This window comes from Gymnogyps californianus, chromosome 1, assembly GCF_018139145.2.
Source record: "Gymnogyps californianus isolate 813 chromosome 1, ASM1813914v2, whole genome shotgun sequence".
Taxonomy (NCBI): domain Eukaryota; kingdom Metazoa; phylum Chordata; class Aves; order Accipitriformes; family Cathartidae; genus Gymnogyps; species Gymnogyps californianus.
Window position 1 is genome coordinate 19809852 of NC_059471.1, and position 15945 is coordinate 19825796.

General features: G+C 40.9%; 1 protein-coding gene across 1 annotated transcript in view; it reads right to left on the bottom strand.

Moving 5' to 3' along the window:
- Positions 1 to 2514: 2514 nt before the first annotated feature.
- The window catches only part of LATS2 (large tumor suppressor kinase 2), a 50627-nt gene continuing 37196 nt past the window's right edge, over positions 2515 to 15945 (bottom strand). The window contains exons 3-8 of the mRNA XM_050902113.1: positions 15575 to 15707; positions 10087 to 11624; positions 6741 to 7323; positions 5919 to 6101; positions 4519 to 4625; positions 2515 to 3755 (exon numbers count right to left, since the gene is read on the bottom strand). Of these exons, the coding sequence (XP_050758070.1) occupies positions 3261 to 3755; positions 4519 to 4625; positions 5919 to 6101; positions 6741 to 7323; positions 10087 to 11624; positions 15575 to 15707 (3039 nt within the window). The 3' untranslated portion in view covers positions 2515 to 3260. The remainder of the gene's footprint in view (positions 3756 to 4518; positions 4626 to 5918; positions 6102 to 6740; positions 7324 to 10086; positions 11625 to 15574; positions 15708 to 15945) is intronic.

The window sequence follows — 15945 nt, forward strand, 5'->3', positions numbered from 1 at the left end:
CTGTTCCTGTGCCACCGGCACCCTTGCATTCTTAAGTTTCCGTTCTGGGAACAGCAATTACTTACATTTTTGGAGGCAATTATTTACACTTTTGTACACACAGTAAGTGGTGGTACTGCGCATACGTGTCTGTGCTGAAACCCAGGAATGAAATTCCTGTCTCGCTGAGATAGTCAATGCTGCAGGTTCAGCATTGACTTAGTAAAGTTAGGATTACATCTCAAATGTCACCTGTGGCCTTAACCAAGAACACTACTTCAGAATTAATAAACTCCTTACTTTCAGTAAGGAATAAATACATCTAAGGCCGTTTTTTGTTGTTTGTTTTTTTAAAGGAAGAGATTTTTTTTTTTTTTTAAACAAACATTGAATTGATATACCTTCTTAAAAGAAGATATTAGATGCTTTTTGCAGGAAGTTCAGCAGAATCGAGAATGCTTAGAGCCAGTCCCAATATATGGTATATTGTTTACTTGTCCAAATTTCCTAGAATTTACTCCAAGTTTCTGTTTACCCCTGAAATGTCTGCAAAGGACGTGAGCCTTCTAGAGACAGCGCCTGATAAACTCGAAAGATTTGTTTTTCAAATCAGTTCTTCTTTAGGTGAAATAGGACTTGGCTTCTGTTCCCTGCATAGATTTTAAATGAGTAATATACTCATTGTGGAAGCACCTGTTTCCTTCTGGGCTAGTTTCTCTTGTTTTGCTTAGTTGCAAAGATTCTGTATTTGCAGGTGAATTATTTACATTTTAGAAATACATCAGAGGCAACAGCCAGAGGGGGCAAGCACACTGGTTGTGGTTGCCCTGGCAGAGCCACCACTGCAGAGAAAGCGACTGTGTTGAATTTTATGCCATCTACTGACCTGGCCACACCAAAGCAAGTTTTACCTGGCAATCCTGCCCCTTACTTCTCAAGGGCCATGAGGACAGAAGAAATTGTCTTAAGGTACCCAGAGATCCCACGTCAAATGCTGCAGGAGAGGTAAGATCTGGAGCTCATGTTTGTAGCTCAAACCCATCACTAACATTACAAAACCAAACCCATTAAAAATTCTGCCTTAAAATAGGCAGAAATTATCCTTTTCAAGAACACATAATGCATTTTAGATTTTGATTCAGATTTTTAATAAATTGTGCCAGTAGAAGCTTTCAAAGGCAATGATATATCAATAAATAACAGTTAAATTGAGTTCCTGAGAAAGAACCTACCACATGAAAGAATGTCAGATAGATGTAAATAACAAAAAATGGCATTACTATATAAAAAAGCAGTAATACTGAATCTTACATGAACTGTCACAACACAAGCACTGCATACCTCAGAACATTCCTTTCATACAAATGTAAACAAATACACAATCATTTTTGTTTAGTTTAGGCTGATGAATTTATATGTTGTTGCTTAGATATCTAAACAATGGATAGGATAGGATATGCTAAAACATTAAGGAATAATATGTGGAATAATATACGGAAAAAATAATGAAGCTCCAGATTTAAAAATAAAATAAAGCAAAAACACATTAAAGGAGTGTTTTCCTCAAATGTTATTATGTCAATCACTTTAAATAGGACTGTTACACTAATCTGAATTAAGGATTTTTGTGTGTGTTTACTTATTTAGTTATATATAATATATATGCAAATATGTATGGCTTAATTATCTTTAGTATTCTGATATCACCTTGAATAATTCTCACTTATACATATAAGAAAAATGCGTATTTTAACATAGTTAAGAATTGATATTTCAAAGTATGGCTATAATTTGACAGAAATGAAGGACTATTGCGCTCCATCACAGCAACATTTTTACCTACAGACAACAGGACAGAATGACCTATGAACAACGCCAACATTTTCAGATGTCAGTGCCTAAACCACAAGGATCCTAAACGGCTACACAGCCAGTCACGTGTAGGGATCTGATGTCTGGAAAAGCCACGTACCTCCAGGTTCCGTAGATGTCCATGGAGCTGCATGCACTCAACATCAGCCTCATCGCACTTAGGATCTCGATGTGTTACGGGAGCACGGCAGTAGACATTCTGTTTTGAAGACGCTGAGCTACATCTGTTAGTACTGGTGCTCTGCATTACTGCTAGTACTAAACAATGGACACTGTGCTGCACGCTATGTGAATCAGCCCGATCTAGACTGTTGCCACAAACCAACTTTGTAAGAATGGTCTTGCTATTGATCCTTTGTGGGGAAACGTGTGTGCCGATGATACATGTTTACTAAAATGATCTATTACATCAGACCACAAAATCACTACTCAGTTATAACCTTTGCAATCTGTTTTACAAAATTAATATTGGATACAATCATAAGAGGAAACCATCCACACAATACATTATCAACACACGGTTTAAAATGGTCTAATTTTAGACCCTTAGTAAAAATGGATCCACAGGACCTGCCTGTGAATGGCAAGAAAAGGCCATTTCAAATAGAAAAACACTGCTCATGCAACATTCTTCACACATTAGACAATGAAATCACACCCAAATTGTCACTTGCTCACACTTTCTATTACACTCCAATAAGCAGAAGGAAATAAAGCAGCTTTAAGGTTATGTCACAATTTTGAAATGTGGAAAATACATAAAATAAACAAAAATCACGGTGAGAATACAATGGCATCAGTAAATTTAGAAAATTAGAGAGCAGTTTTCTTTTTTTCATTTTTCTTTTTTTTTTTTCTTCCTTACATTATTGCACAGAGACCTTTCATCACATGTTCTTCAGCTTTATGCATCTTCCTAAATGTGAAATAAGTGCTATGGATAAAATAAAAATGTAGAAAAGAAGAACAGCAGCATGATTTGTCAAAGTTAATCCCTATAATTTAGTAGGAAAAAAACCCCTGCTATAAACAAAATATAAGTGCTCTTTATTCATTTAAAAAACAATGCTGACAGTTGCAGAAGTCTGTAAATGTTAATCTGAGTAGGGGGATGCTGACCGCAAATAAAAATAGGCCTAGAAACGATAGATTGCTGGCCTTGCAGATTTTGGTGAAGACCAGGATTTCAAGTGTAATTATCAACAAAGTTATTTACAGTAAAACTGACCTGAACTTTCAAGAGTGCCATTTTTAGGACCTGGCCCTGCAAGCTTCTGACTCCCCAGGATGCCTCCAGCCTCAGCTGAAGTTACACCTGAAAAAGTGCTGCAGGATCAGCTCCTAAAGGATCAGTTAAAGGCCCTACTGGATTTGAGATTAGTCTTATCTGGAGTACTCTATACAATAATTTACACATATACAGGCTGACAAGCTCCAGTCTGATCCACCACACCTTTGTCTTCTACATCAGATTTCTCAGACTGGCCAACTTCCATTCCAGAAGGTTTGGGATACCTGAACGGATACCCATTGTCATCGAAGAACCTTCGGAAAGTAAACTCGTAAAAAGCATGTTCTGTGTGTTTGCTATTGGAAGAAGCTAGTGGATCCCATGTCCTGGTGCTGTCAGCGCTAGCATCGTTCCAAGGACTGTCTTCTTCAACTGGATCAAAATTTGAAGTGTCCATTGGATGGCTGATCTTTGGAACATAGGGAGCTGGCTGCCTACGGATATCGGTAGAGAAGTCCATAGAGTGAAAGAAAGAATGGGCCTTAATATCATCTGCACCATTTCTTCCAAGCCTGTCCTCAGCAGCACAGCAGAGCTTTGTGATGAGATCAGTTGCCTCAGGGCTTAGCTTGATCTGTGAGGGAATGTGCAGTGTGCTTTCCCAATTTATCACCTGGAGGTAAGAAAGGTATTAAACGACTTCTAATCTTGGAAAGAGAATCCTTCCGGTTGTCAACATTAACTGTACAGAAGTATACACAGAACTAGTCAATTCACAGTCTGCATATTTATTTTAGACGTTCGAGAACCCAATGATTAGATTGCATCTGCTGTTAATAATTACTTTGATGAATCAAGAAACATTGTCAGATAGCAGATAAAAGGAGCAATTCCGTTTTTAAAAAAGGCAAATTCCTTCCTGAATGCTCCCATAGTCAGATTGGAGAACATATTCAGTTTACACATGACTTCATGGAATGACTTCAAGGAATTACTTCATTTCATCTCCAAAATGTAAACTAGGAAAAGTGGTCATGAGATACATCCTTTCTAATAAAAAGCTACTCACTGCTTGACTTTTAAACACTTACGTTGCCAACTGTAATTATCACTGGCATATCAGCTCACTCAAATCTGATAGGCACTCTAAGGAACGTAGATGGATGAACTCGTGCTTAAGAAATCAGAATTGTGCTGAGAAGGCTCATAAAACTAATAACTATCTATGCAGTTGGACAAGTCAGTTCTACTCGGATATTCAGTATCTTCATTGATTGGGAAAGGATTTGTACCTCCATACAACTATTTAACATCAGGCTTTTGTAATCACTACTTCTTTCTCTAGTAAAACAAAAGGGGATAGGTCTGTGCATGGAGAAGGGAAGGGAAAAGGTTAAAATTTTGCTACCGCAGATTGGAATTTTGCTTCAACTTACCTTCAGTTGTGTTTCTGTGGGTGTAGGAGCCAGAAAAGGAGGCTGTCCCACTAACATCTCAAAGAGGATCACACCAACACTCCACCAGTCACAGAGCTGAGTGTATCCTGAAAAGCAAGTCAAAAGGTTGTCCTCCACGAACCAAGGAGAATGTCTATAGAGATACTTCCAGTTAAGTATCAAAACATACAGCACAGATTTCTGTCTTTTCTCGGACAAACAATTTGTGACCTAAAAATAATGGACTCCCAATCCACCTTCATCATAAAGTCACTTCTGCTTGCTGACCTAAATTCTACTGCTGTCAGTAAAGATCTAATCCTGTTGCTTGGGAATCTTTGTGAATAAATTTAATTCTCAACGAAAGTGAGTGGTGAAATCATATAAAAAGGTTTTTTTCGTGCACTGTCCCACAACTACATCACTACACAGCACAAACTGGACCTCAAAGAATAACAAAAAGGTTTAGAGACTGATGTCCCCCCTAGGTGCAGTGGAAGTGACACCATGAGTTTGAAAAGCTGCTGAAAGACACAGCCTGGCTCTAGAGACAGAAGCAAGCCACAGATGACTTTCTGAGCAAGTTCCAAGCAGAGGAACAATTTCAATCACTTAATTGCTGTGACAAGACAAATAAGGCATATGTTTGAGATCTCTGAAAAGGAATGGAGGATTTAAACACTGATTTCAATGGAGATTTGTGTCATTGGATGATGTAGGGTCCAGCGTGAAATCTCTCAACTTGAGAAAGATCAGGCTTAGGATCTGGCTTGCAGACAACTTTGAACATCTAATCTCCTTACTATAATGACCATGTCTGTTTTGAATGGATAGCCACCAAGTACCGTCTAAATTCCTCAAGCCGAGCTTTTGAATGCAGGGTGTCCAGTGTAAATTGTGGAAGACTTTTTGTTGGGTTTCCCCAAGATTCTGGCTGAGAATCTGGAGGACATACTTCCACAAGTTTACATCATCCATATTTAAGCAGCCCGTCTGACTCAGTGATTCAGAACCATCAGCTGGCTATTCACTGGTCTATGTAAACTTGCTAGTGGTCATAGTCGTGCTCCATGAGTACAGATAATCTGCTTTATACTTGAAAAATATCACTGCCAACATCGTCTGACACATTTATTAGCAGTCTCATTCAAAGGCCTCAGAGCGTAGATATACACAGACACATAAAGTATGACCACCGTCAATGTCAGCAATGTGATTGCTGAACAGTGGAGTATGTAGAGAAACCTGTTCTCCTTAATCTGAGCCAAGTGTTTGTGGCCTTCAGAATGACAGTCTTCCAAAGCAGTAAGCTTTTTAGGGCAAAAAAACCCCAAACCAAACCCAAACCATTTCAAAGCATTGATATTCACTTAAACAGGAGAAAAATACAGGTAATCTACCTTTACGAAGCAGGACTTCAGGAGCAATATAATTAGGGGTTCCAACTAATGAGTGGGCTAGACATCTCTGATGCTGCTTCTTAGCTCTTTGTTCCAATGTCTTCAGCCTATCTCCACATCTACAATTGGACACATCATCCCAAAGATCACTGGGCTCCATGCTGTCTTGTCTGATATGGCTCCCTTTCAAATGCGAGAGAAAGTTTACATTCACGGTCAGAAAACACAACACACAAAGAGAAAAGCATTTATCTAGATCTAGTTGTGCCATCTTCTACTCTCACTGAAGAACAGCATTTAAGGTTTAAAATCAAGGCATTTCCTTCTGCCCTCCCCTTCACAATTGGTCTTCCATAACCAGCAAAATGTCTCTGTCTCAGCGCAAGGAAGCAGGCTCCCATATGGGAGATACAGAACAATGGAGTATATTTAGATTAGCTATACCAATTGTTTATGACCTTTTTGCCAACAGACACCAGTACTCCTCAATGGCACACACAGGAGGTGCGTGCACTACTTTAAATCTGTGATTCAATTATTTCACCATCAAAAGAGACCCTCCAAACAAGTATAAATTGAAAAATTGCTGCTATCGCAGTGGTCAGCCACATTACTGATAGGGATTCAAAAAGTACTGGAAACAAAGGACTGGAAAAAAACTAATTGAATGAGTCAGAGAGAGACAGACACATCATATTGTCATTGACTGCTTGTCAATGTACACACCACCTGTTTTTGGAGCCGGCATTTCTGCCAAGAGGTACGTGTTTGTTTCAACGTAAATAATACAATACCATCACAAATAAAGTCTAAGAACACTACCTTTCTGATAGTATTTTGAATTGTGAGTCCACCTGAATCCAGTACACAGTCCAAAGTCAGTCAGTTTGATATGCCCATCGAGATCTATCAGAATGTTGTCAGGCTTGATGTCTCGATGAATAAATCCCATTTTGTGCACACTCTCTATAGCCAAAGTGAGCTCTGCAATATAAAATCTAGCCAGACGCTCTGGAAAGACCTCCATCCGAATCAGTAGACTCATCATATCCCCACCAGGGATGTAGTCCATCACAAAGTACAAGTTCTCTTTATCTTGGAAGGAATAATAGAGTTTAACCACCCATTCGTTGTCTGCCTCAGCAAGTATGTCCCTCTCCGCTTTGACATGAGCCACCTGGTTCCGGTTTAGCACATCTTTCTTTCGCAGAGTCTTCATGGCATACAGGGCATGGGTATCCACTTTGCAGGCCAGGCATACTTCTCCAAATGCACCAATGCCCAGAGTCTTGATTTTCACAAACATAGATTTGTCCATTTTGGCCCTTTTAAGTCTGTTGTAGTTGGACTCCTTCTGGTAGAGAATTTTCCTCATTTGTTCCTGTTCTGCTTCACAAAGGCCAGCCTTTACAAAGGAAAGCACACCACAAGAGCTAGTACTGTTACATTCATAGCAAGAGAACAATAAACGAGCATTCCCAAAACACATTTCGCAGAAAAATTAACCAAGAACCAGAAAAGACATATTCATGAGAGATACACTCTCTTGTCTGTCTGTTGAGGTATTTCTGAAATACTGGCAAATTCACTGTGCCCTAACTTGCTACCTGAATTTGCCGCATCTGAGATTGGTCTGCCTTTCTCATTTGACTGAACGAAGAGGCATGGGGCAATACTGTCAGAGAGGGGAATATAACTTAACAAACCTGATCATGGGATTTGGTTTACGCCTTCCAAATGTGCACTTTGCCACTGCACTCCACTATATGTATCTGCACTGCAGTACAGCTTAACTTAAACTGTAACTTAAACCTAGATGCAGCAGTCCACTTCGTTCATGACTGGTTCTACAGGGCAACTCACATTAACAGTTCCTACCTTGAGTGCTGTTTCACCTTTGGATTTAGTGTTGTAATTAAGAAGCTGGTTTTGACCTACACATTCCCAAGTGCCTTGGGAACCTTCTTTAGAAACTGTTTTTCTTCCTCTGCCATATACAGCCTCCACTCTCAAGGTCTGTAGATCTCCTGACTATCTGTTCTATAACCTTCTCCCTTTTCCCCACCCAAAATACGTGCCCATAACCCTCAGGTCTGGCCTCTCCCCAGCCACTGCAGCCCAGATCCTGGTGCTATTTCCCCCCTAAGTGTATTATTTCCCCTCTGCACCTAAGCTGTAAAAAAGCTGGCTTGTCTACCTCCTCTCCCCAGAGAGCCTCCAAGTAACTGCAAGTAACATTTCACATGGCTGCGCGGAGAGACCTCCTGAAAAAGGGAGAAGCAGTAGTATCCAACCAGACTTTCCCCACCCTTCAAGACAGAGCCTGCACACTGCCAACTCTGCCAACTTCGGTGCCTGTCCCTCTCCTGAGAGCCACTGGTGGCCTCCAGCAGCAGAAGCCCCTGGGCTGATCCCCAGGATCCTCTGACAAATCATCCTCTGCAACATGCCCCTTCCTTTCTGCATACCCCATTTCCAAAACCCTGAATTAACTGGCATGTACTGAACCACTCTGAGAGGAAGATTAGTGCCTAGTGAGAAGGGGCAACAGGGAGGAGGGTGGAGGGAGTTGAAGCTGACTGATTAGCAGGCTAGAGACCCAAGCATACACCCACAGGGCTGCTGTCTAGATTGATTTAATTTCACATCTGTAGTCTAGGTCTTTAAAGATGAATGTGGGCAGCCAGACTACGCAGCGAGATCCCCATGGTATAAAAATGAAATCTGTATGAATAAAGGATGGAGGAGGTCTGCAGAAACTTGAAGAACAGGTAGGATGAATTTTCAGACTGAAGGCAACAGACAAATCAAAACAAGTAATACTGGTTTTAAAAGGTAAGGCAAGTACATCAATTCATAATAAAAGAAGCGTTTATTGTTTTAAGGTAAAATAATTAGTGTGTTGTGTTCTTGGTTAATTCTAGGATAATGCGATATTCAGACAGCCAAAATCTCCTGAGTGTATTATTCCAGCCAGTGATGAGGTTGCTAGGGGAAGGAGTTGTTTTTGTTTATAGCTGAATTATCTCTGAGTTATGAAGTGAGCGAAAGCTGAAGAGTCAGAAGAGAAGAACTAACGCAATTAGCTGCCATTTTACTTCTCTAGAGATCATTCCCTATCTCAATCTCAGGAAAATATTCACTAAATCCAAGCAATGCAACACAATCTGTACTTGTAGTGAGGACAAACTATTAACTGTCACTAAAATGCCGACCTTTCAAGAGATTTTAGAAGCATATTCGTTTAATTTTAACCTCAACAAACAAACTGCTGAGTTTTCTGGAGCAGCATGAGCATCAAATAATTGACTCTGGAAACTGACTGTGCTAGGGAAGATCAGGTAGTTAATTATTATCCATTATGCGTTAATAATAGCTTTCCTTAGAGTTTATCCTTAAATACAAAAGTAGACTAGTCATATTCTAGTCTGGGTAAAAAAACCTCTTCCACATTTAAAAACTGGAAACAAAATTGCCAGTGCAACCATCAGAACTTGGCAGCTTTGTTTTAAGCAGCCCTATCAGTGAATCAGCTTAGGTTTGAGAGCTACAATTAGGCATCAAAGAAGCTCTCTCACTCAAAGTGCACCTCCCTGAGACCTGCTTCTAGAACAAGTTCCAGCAGGGGTCCCAAGAGCAGTTCAAGCTGGCCAAGATATGATTACTTGCATGATATTATTACTTAGATGTGTTCAACAGACAACTTCCAGTCAAGTATTACATATTCATCTGAAAATACGGCACAGTGAATATACTGCCAAGTTGAACCATGGCTTTGGCGAATGCGTGGCTATCATGGAACAGGGAGGAAGAACTGGAGCAAACGGAAAACCTTTTTCAGAGTTTTGCAAGAGCTGCCAAGGTATTGCCAGAGTTATCTCAGCCTCAAACCTGGCTTCTGAGTTCTTCTAATACTTTCCTACTATGGGGGGTTTTGCTTCATTTTACTTTTCTGGTATGAAGATACGTTACTTCACATCTCAGGTTTTGCAAACAGCCTCCCAGACCTGCATCCATGCTTCTAAGTGAAAATAGTCTGGTATAGAGAGGTATTGGATACCTACTACTTCCAGTGGTGTCTGCCTTTATAAATTTTTTGACTGATTAAAAATAGTAATAATCAATTTGACCCCATTAGCTTTTATTATAACTAAACAAGGAGAATTACCTTAGCCATTTCTTGCTCCAATTGTAATCTTCTGTTAATTTTCTGCTGGTAGGTCTTTATGACATTTTCTACATGTTGCTCCATGTAGAACTTGAAGGCAAAAGGTGAGTAGCTCTTTATTCGGGATTCTCGCTTTTCCTCATCTTTGCCATTTTTTCGCACAGGCACCGGAGACGTCTGAATCTGCTTTTTATCCTTGCTTGGTTTTTCAGCTTTAGTGTTCTTGCTGCTTTTATCATTTCGCTCACTGTTCTCCTCAGCCTTATTGCACGTTGAATTGGGGACTACACGGAGGGTCTGCTCTACACCCATGCATAAGCAGTTGATATCAAACTGCTCAGAGCTACCAGGAAGTAACAAATGCTTGGGATACGGTGGTGGTGGACACCGCAGTTCCTGGTTACCGTAATCCACATCTAGTTGATAGGCATTAGCTGCTCCAACAGGTGGCACATGCTGCTCAATGATCTCCAAGCCATCTACAGCCGGTGCCTGCGCAGGTAACCACCCAGGATGGGAAGGTCCCACTGCAGTCTGAGGCTCAGGTCTCATCACTCGCATGCTCTTCACTGGCTGAAGAATATGAGCAGATGTGACTGCTGTGATTGTATTTGGAGACGTAATTGAAGGATCAGGTTTTCCTGGAGGAACCTGTCTTATAGACACTGTCACTTGTGGCTGTTGCTGGTGGTTGTTAAAGGAGTTTGTTCTGCTCGGCACTGTGGCATCGGGTCTGAAGGACACATGTTGCCGTGGAGATGTTTCTAATCCTGGATTTTGTAAAGAATCTCGGCGTGACGGCGTTGCTGCCTGCCACTGCTGAACTTGAGGATTATTCATGTCGTAGAGGTCCATGTTTAGGCTATTTCTAGATGGAGTTAATAGATTTTGTGGTGGACTGTCTGAAAAATCATTAGCAAAGGCTGGACCTCTGGATATCACATGCATTTGATGAGAAGAAGGACTTGCCTGTTTGTGATGAGAATGTGATATATACAGGTTTGCCGGTGCCTGCTGAAATGCATGACCAGAATTATTCTGAACAACTGCCCCTTTATTTGGGAGATTGGTGTATCCTCCCTCCTGCTGCATCTTGTTTTGGAAGGATGGACTCCGCTGAACACCATACCCCATAGGTTCCCCCTGCACCATCATGTGCTGCCTACTGTAATGTTGGCTGTTGGAGCCATGAGACGCCTGCAGCTGCAAGGCTTGACTGCTGTGATTAGCCACTGGATAATTAATCACAGAAGACTCAATATTTGCAGGGTATGTTTTCTGCTGATGGCTTGTTGGTGCGCTGTGAGTGCCTACTCCAGAGGGTCGCTGTACAGGAGCATTCATAGCTGTAGACTGCGAAGTAGAGATTAAATAGTCCATGTATGGCCTTGGAACTTCAGGAAGCATATTTGCACCTTCTGCTCCAAAGCCTGTCCCTTCATAGGCTGCATTACTGATCTGATGATAGGACGGAAAAGATTCGTTTGATCCTTCGAAGCTTGGCCTGCGGGTTACATTATTTGGCACAATACCCTTTCCTTTATAAAAAGAACACAGAAGAATGTTAGGAAACAATTCAGGTGAACCAATTACTTTGCATTACTCATCCATCTACACATACAGACATACACACACATGCACGCACACTGCGTAGGGAGTATGTGTTATAAAAACACCTTCCAAAATCTAAATTAAGCACTCTGAACATTTAAAGTTATAGGTGCCAAGTATTACTACTGATAACAAGCTACTGGCCCACAACACTGCTCATGCCAGGAATCATCAGGGAGTCCTATCAAATAATGAAAATAGAAGCACAAATTCCTTAACTATGAAATCATCAGATTACTATACAGCCTGGTTTTTAAAGCTGGACCAGCATTACCAGTCATTACTCATGGACAGGAGGAAGCTACAGAGCCAGGGGTTAAGTACAGCACCAACGGGAGAAAAAAAGCTCCCAGAAGGACTGTCAATACAACTTAAAGTCAACATTACTATAAGCTACTGCGTCATCACATAGTCCACATCTTCTACAGTGAGCTCACTGCTCACGCTGGGGATCTGTTTACATCTCTCTGTTCCATCGTTCTCCTCAAAAATCCTTGTTTCCCTCTCCTTCATTTACAACAAAGGCATCATACAGTTTGTCCTGTATTCTTTCCAATGTGTTGGACACAGAGTATCCCCTCATATTACTCATCTTCCATCTGTTTGGAAGGCAAATCTTTCAGGGTGTCAACATGTTAATCTTTGCTTGAAGAATGTGCAGAGACAAGATAGCAGCATTCCTACACTGGAAGTGTTAATGGCACTTTTCATCAGTTCTTTGATCTGAGGACAAATTGCAGGTATATAAAGCACTGGCTGTGCTAAAAAGACAAGGGGAGACTCTGTGCTGTCGCTATTTTTTTTGTTCCTCTTCTGGTTCTTTAGCTTTCACAAATCACAGGACTTGGCCCATTTATGCCTAAACAATTTCCTTTTAAAATCTTGACTTCACAAGGCCTGCAAGAATAGTTGTATTGAGCTAACAGGCTTGAGCACTGGATTGCAAGCTTTTCCAATTATTTGCATTACAGCATGTCCCAGCTGGGCCAGACGCAGCACACCTGAGCATAGCTGTTGACTCCTCGCCTTGACACACAAGCCCTGCTATATACAGACACACAAGGACGTGCATGTTATTAAGACAGGTCTATGCACCATCTCTGCACACTGAAGAGGCTGCCCCCAGAGTAAGTGACACTTTCATCAACAGTGCAATGTTTTTAAATGGAATCAAGTTGGACAAATAATCAGTGTTCTTTAAAGTGAAATCTATAATTGGCAGCTCTTTTTCCTATGATAACACATGGCCATGCTTACCAAGGTTGTACTTATAACAGCACTCTCTGATAGCTCATTTGTTGGGACACAGTGAGATGCACTGATGAGGCTGTGGCAATTCAAAGCATCCTAAGAAGTGGCTACTCTGGCCTGGAGGTGGGAGGCCGCCATAAGACCCATTTGTCATCTCTGTCAGTAGGATTCATGCTGAGCCTCAGGGGCAAACTGACTTTGTTTTTCCCTATCAGAGGCCATGAAGGAAAGTAGCAGCAATAATTGTCTTCCTTTGGGACACATACTTCAGCTGTGCAAGGAATCTTGCTAATGTCAAGAGAGATATGGTGTCCACCTCCTAGATTTGTATACCAGTAAGTCTGTTCTGGTCTGACAGAGGAATATTTGGATTTCTGAAGATACCAAACGTGGTAGTTGCAGATGATTTTTTTTCCCCCCTCACACATTCCTATCCAACACGGTAACTGTTATGACTATCTCTTGCCTGTGGAGGTTTTAGATCAGAGTGTATTCTTAAGATTAATCAACTATACTCACGGGATCATCTGTTTTTATACATAACTCTCTGTCGCACAGTAATACCTGGTGAGTTTTATTTGAGTCTTGCCAGTATGCTGAAACTCTTGTTAGCTTTACTACTGAAGTTAAAGCAGGACAAAAATGAATAATTTGAAAATCTATTTCCATACACCAATATATGGAATTCAAAACCAGAAGATTTAAATTCTCAAACTGCAAATGAAAAGTTCCCAAGTAGCACTGCATGCTTCCTAATGAACTAGAGGAGACCTATGCTATCCTAGGACAAAGAATACAATACCAAACAAATCAGTATGATTTTGTGGCACCTCAGGCAGGCAAACAAACATCAATTACATGATATTTAAGCTTTGCATTCTGTATATCCTAAAAGCAAAGGTGGATCTTCAGCTCAAAAGGTTAAGTATTCAAAGCAGCTGCGTGCATTGGAATGTTAAGAAAGCAAAAACAAATGCAAATGAAAGACAACTGAGTAATTGAAATGGTAGCCAAGAAAGATTTTTCAACTCTTTCAGAGAAAATGTATGCTCTTCAGGACTGGGTGTGTTCTTTCACTTTAAGGAATAAAGCCTTTATAATATAAAGCAAAATACAGTTCAGTAATTCTGTCAAAGTTATTTTAAATTCTCCTTAAGGCCCAGTTTAGGCCACATTTGTGCATGTATTAGCACAGAGCTCTCCAAATAGCAAACTAGCCAGTACTACTTTGTCTGTCAGGTGGTCATCCTGCAGGGTAACACTCCTGGAAATGTTTTCTTAGAGTTTTCCAGAATTTCCCCAAATAATAAAACAGGAAGTCTAAGACTGATAGAAAGGGCAGCTGAGCTGCTCCTTACGCAGAACTATCACCCTCTCCCACCACATCTGAAGCTCCATTCCTGAGAGTGATCACCTGGAAAATGAGGTCCTTCCCCGTTTCCGTCTTCCCTATGTGTGGCTACCCTCAGGGTCCCCCAGGAAAGAAGTGGCTTTACTGAAGACCTCCTTCCTGTCCAGGGATTTCTCTTTGTAAACTGAATGGGCTTTCTCTTCCTCAGCTTTTCTCATCTCTGGACATGCCTCTCTACCAACCATGCCAAATTTTAACACCCTTCCCAACAAAGAGCTTCAATTTGATCAAGAGGCAAGGAAGGTAGGTGCTGCTGAGGTGGCCACGAGAAATTTGTCAGCTGGAAATCACTTGCAGTCAGTAAACTCAATTTATGACCACACTTAGAGATTTATACTACTGTAACCAAATTGATTGAATGGATTTGTTAGCTTCAACTAGTCCAACACAGACAAGACCGTTTAAGTCTAAATGTTGCCACTGACACAAGAGAAGCTCCTTGTCCAATGAAACAGGCCCCTGACAACAGCTCTCCAATCCACTCAACCCTTCATCCACTAACCCCTCTGCAGCATGTAACACTACTGTGTGATTACACAGGGTCAGCCAATCAGAGGATGGTTATTTGTCTGCTTGGTCAATTTTTGAAACTGAACAAAGATAGAAGTAACAAACTCTAGCCAAACCAGAGTGTATCCTGATCACAGATCAAAAGCATTCTGCAGTGCTGTAAGTGCTAATATCTGAATGGAAACAACTCTTGCAAGGCCTTTTGTCAGCTGTGGTCTGATGTTTGCTGATGAGGCATACGCAGGGCCCAAATCCTCCAATTTGCTAATTCACATGAAACAGAGCTGAAGCAGACTAGCAGGGATGAGTGGAAAAGCTTCTGCTATCTTGGCCCAAGCTATTTCTGCAGTGTACTTAGAAGAATGTTATCATGAATGAATTCCTGGGAAGTGAGCTATCTCACAACTCCATAGCAATTACCTACGCACAAGCTTTACCTCACGGTAAACTTAAGATGATTGAGCTGACCTGCACGGAAGGATAAACAGCTTTCTGTTTAAGAAGGACAACTCTTGTGAAGCAGGTGAGTTGTATTCAGCTTCCAGCCCACCTCACCTTGCAGGGCCATGTTCACTTCCCTGTCTCCTACAAGACTACTATTGAATACTGCCAATCCACTACTTCTCACCAGCGATGACTCTACTTTAAAAACTAGGTTATTGCAAGAAAGAAGAACACAATTTAAAAAAAAAAGTTCATGCTTACCTGGTGAGGTCTGCTTAATTACACGTACTATCTGTTCATTTCTAGGATCCAAGTAGCTCATCTTACTGATATACTCCAGAGCTGCTTCAATACTTCTGCTACCTGTCTGCTTCAGTGCTCGGACAGCCATCTCCTGTATAAAGCAAACAAGCACTGAATCACATTGAGACAAAACCCAAGCACTGTACTGCAGGCTAGAAAGCAGTAAGCATTCTTACATTTATAGAAACATTTCATAATTCACACCAGATCACAGCTGCCTGAAGCCAAACGGACTCATATTTTGAAAACATTTGCATGCCTTATACAACTCAAAAATTAAAAGAGGAAAATAACAAAAAACACAACCTACCCAGACTCTGCCAATTAAA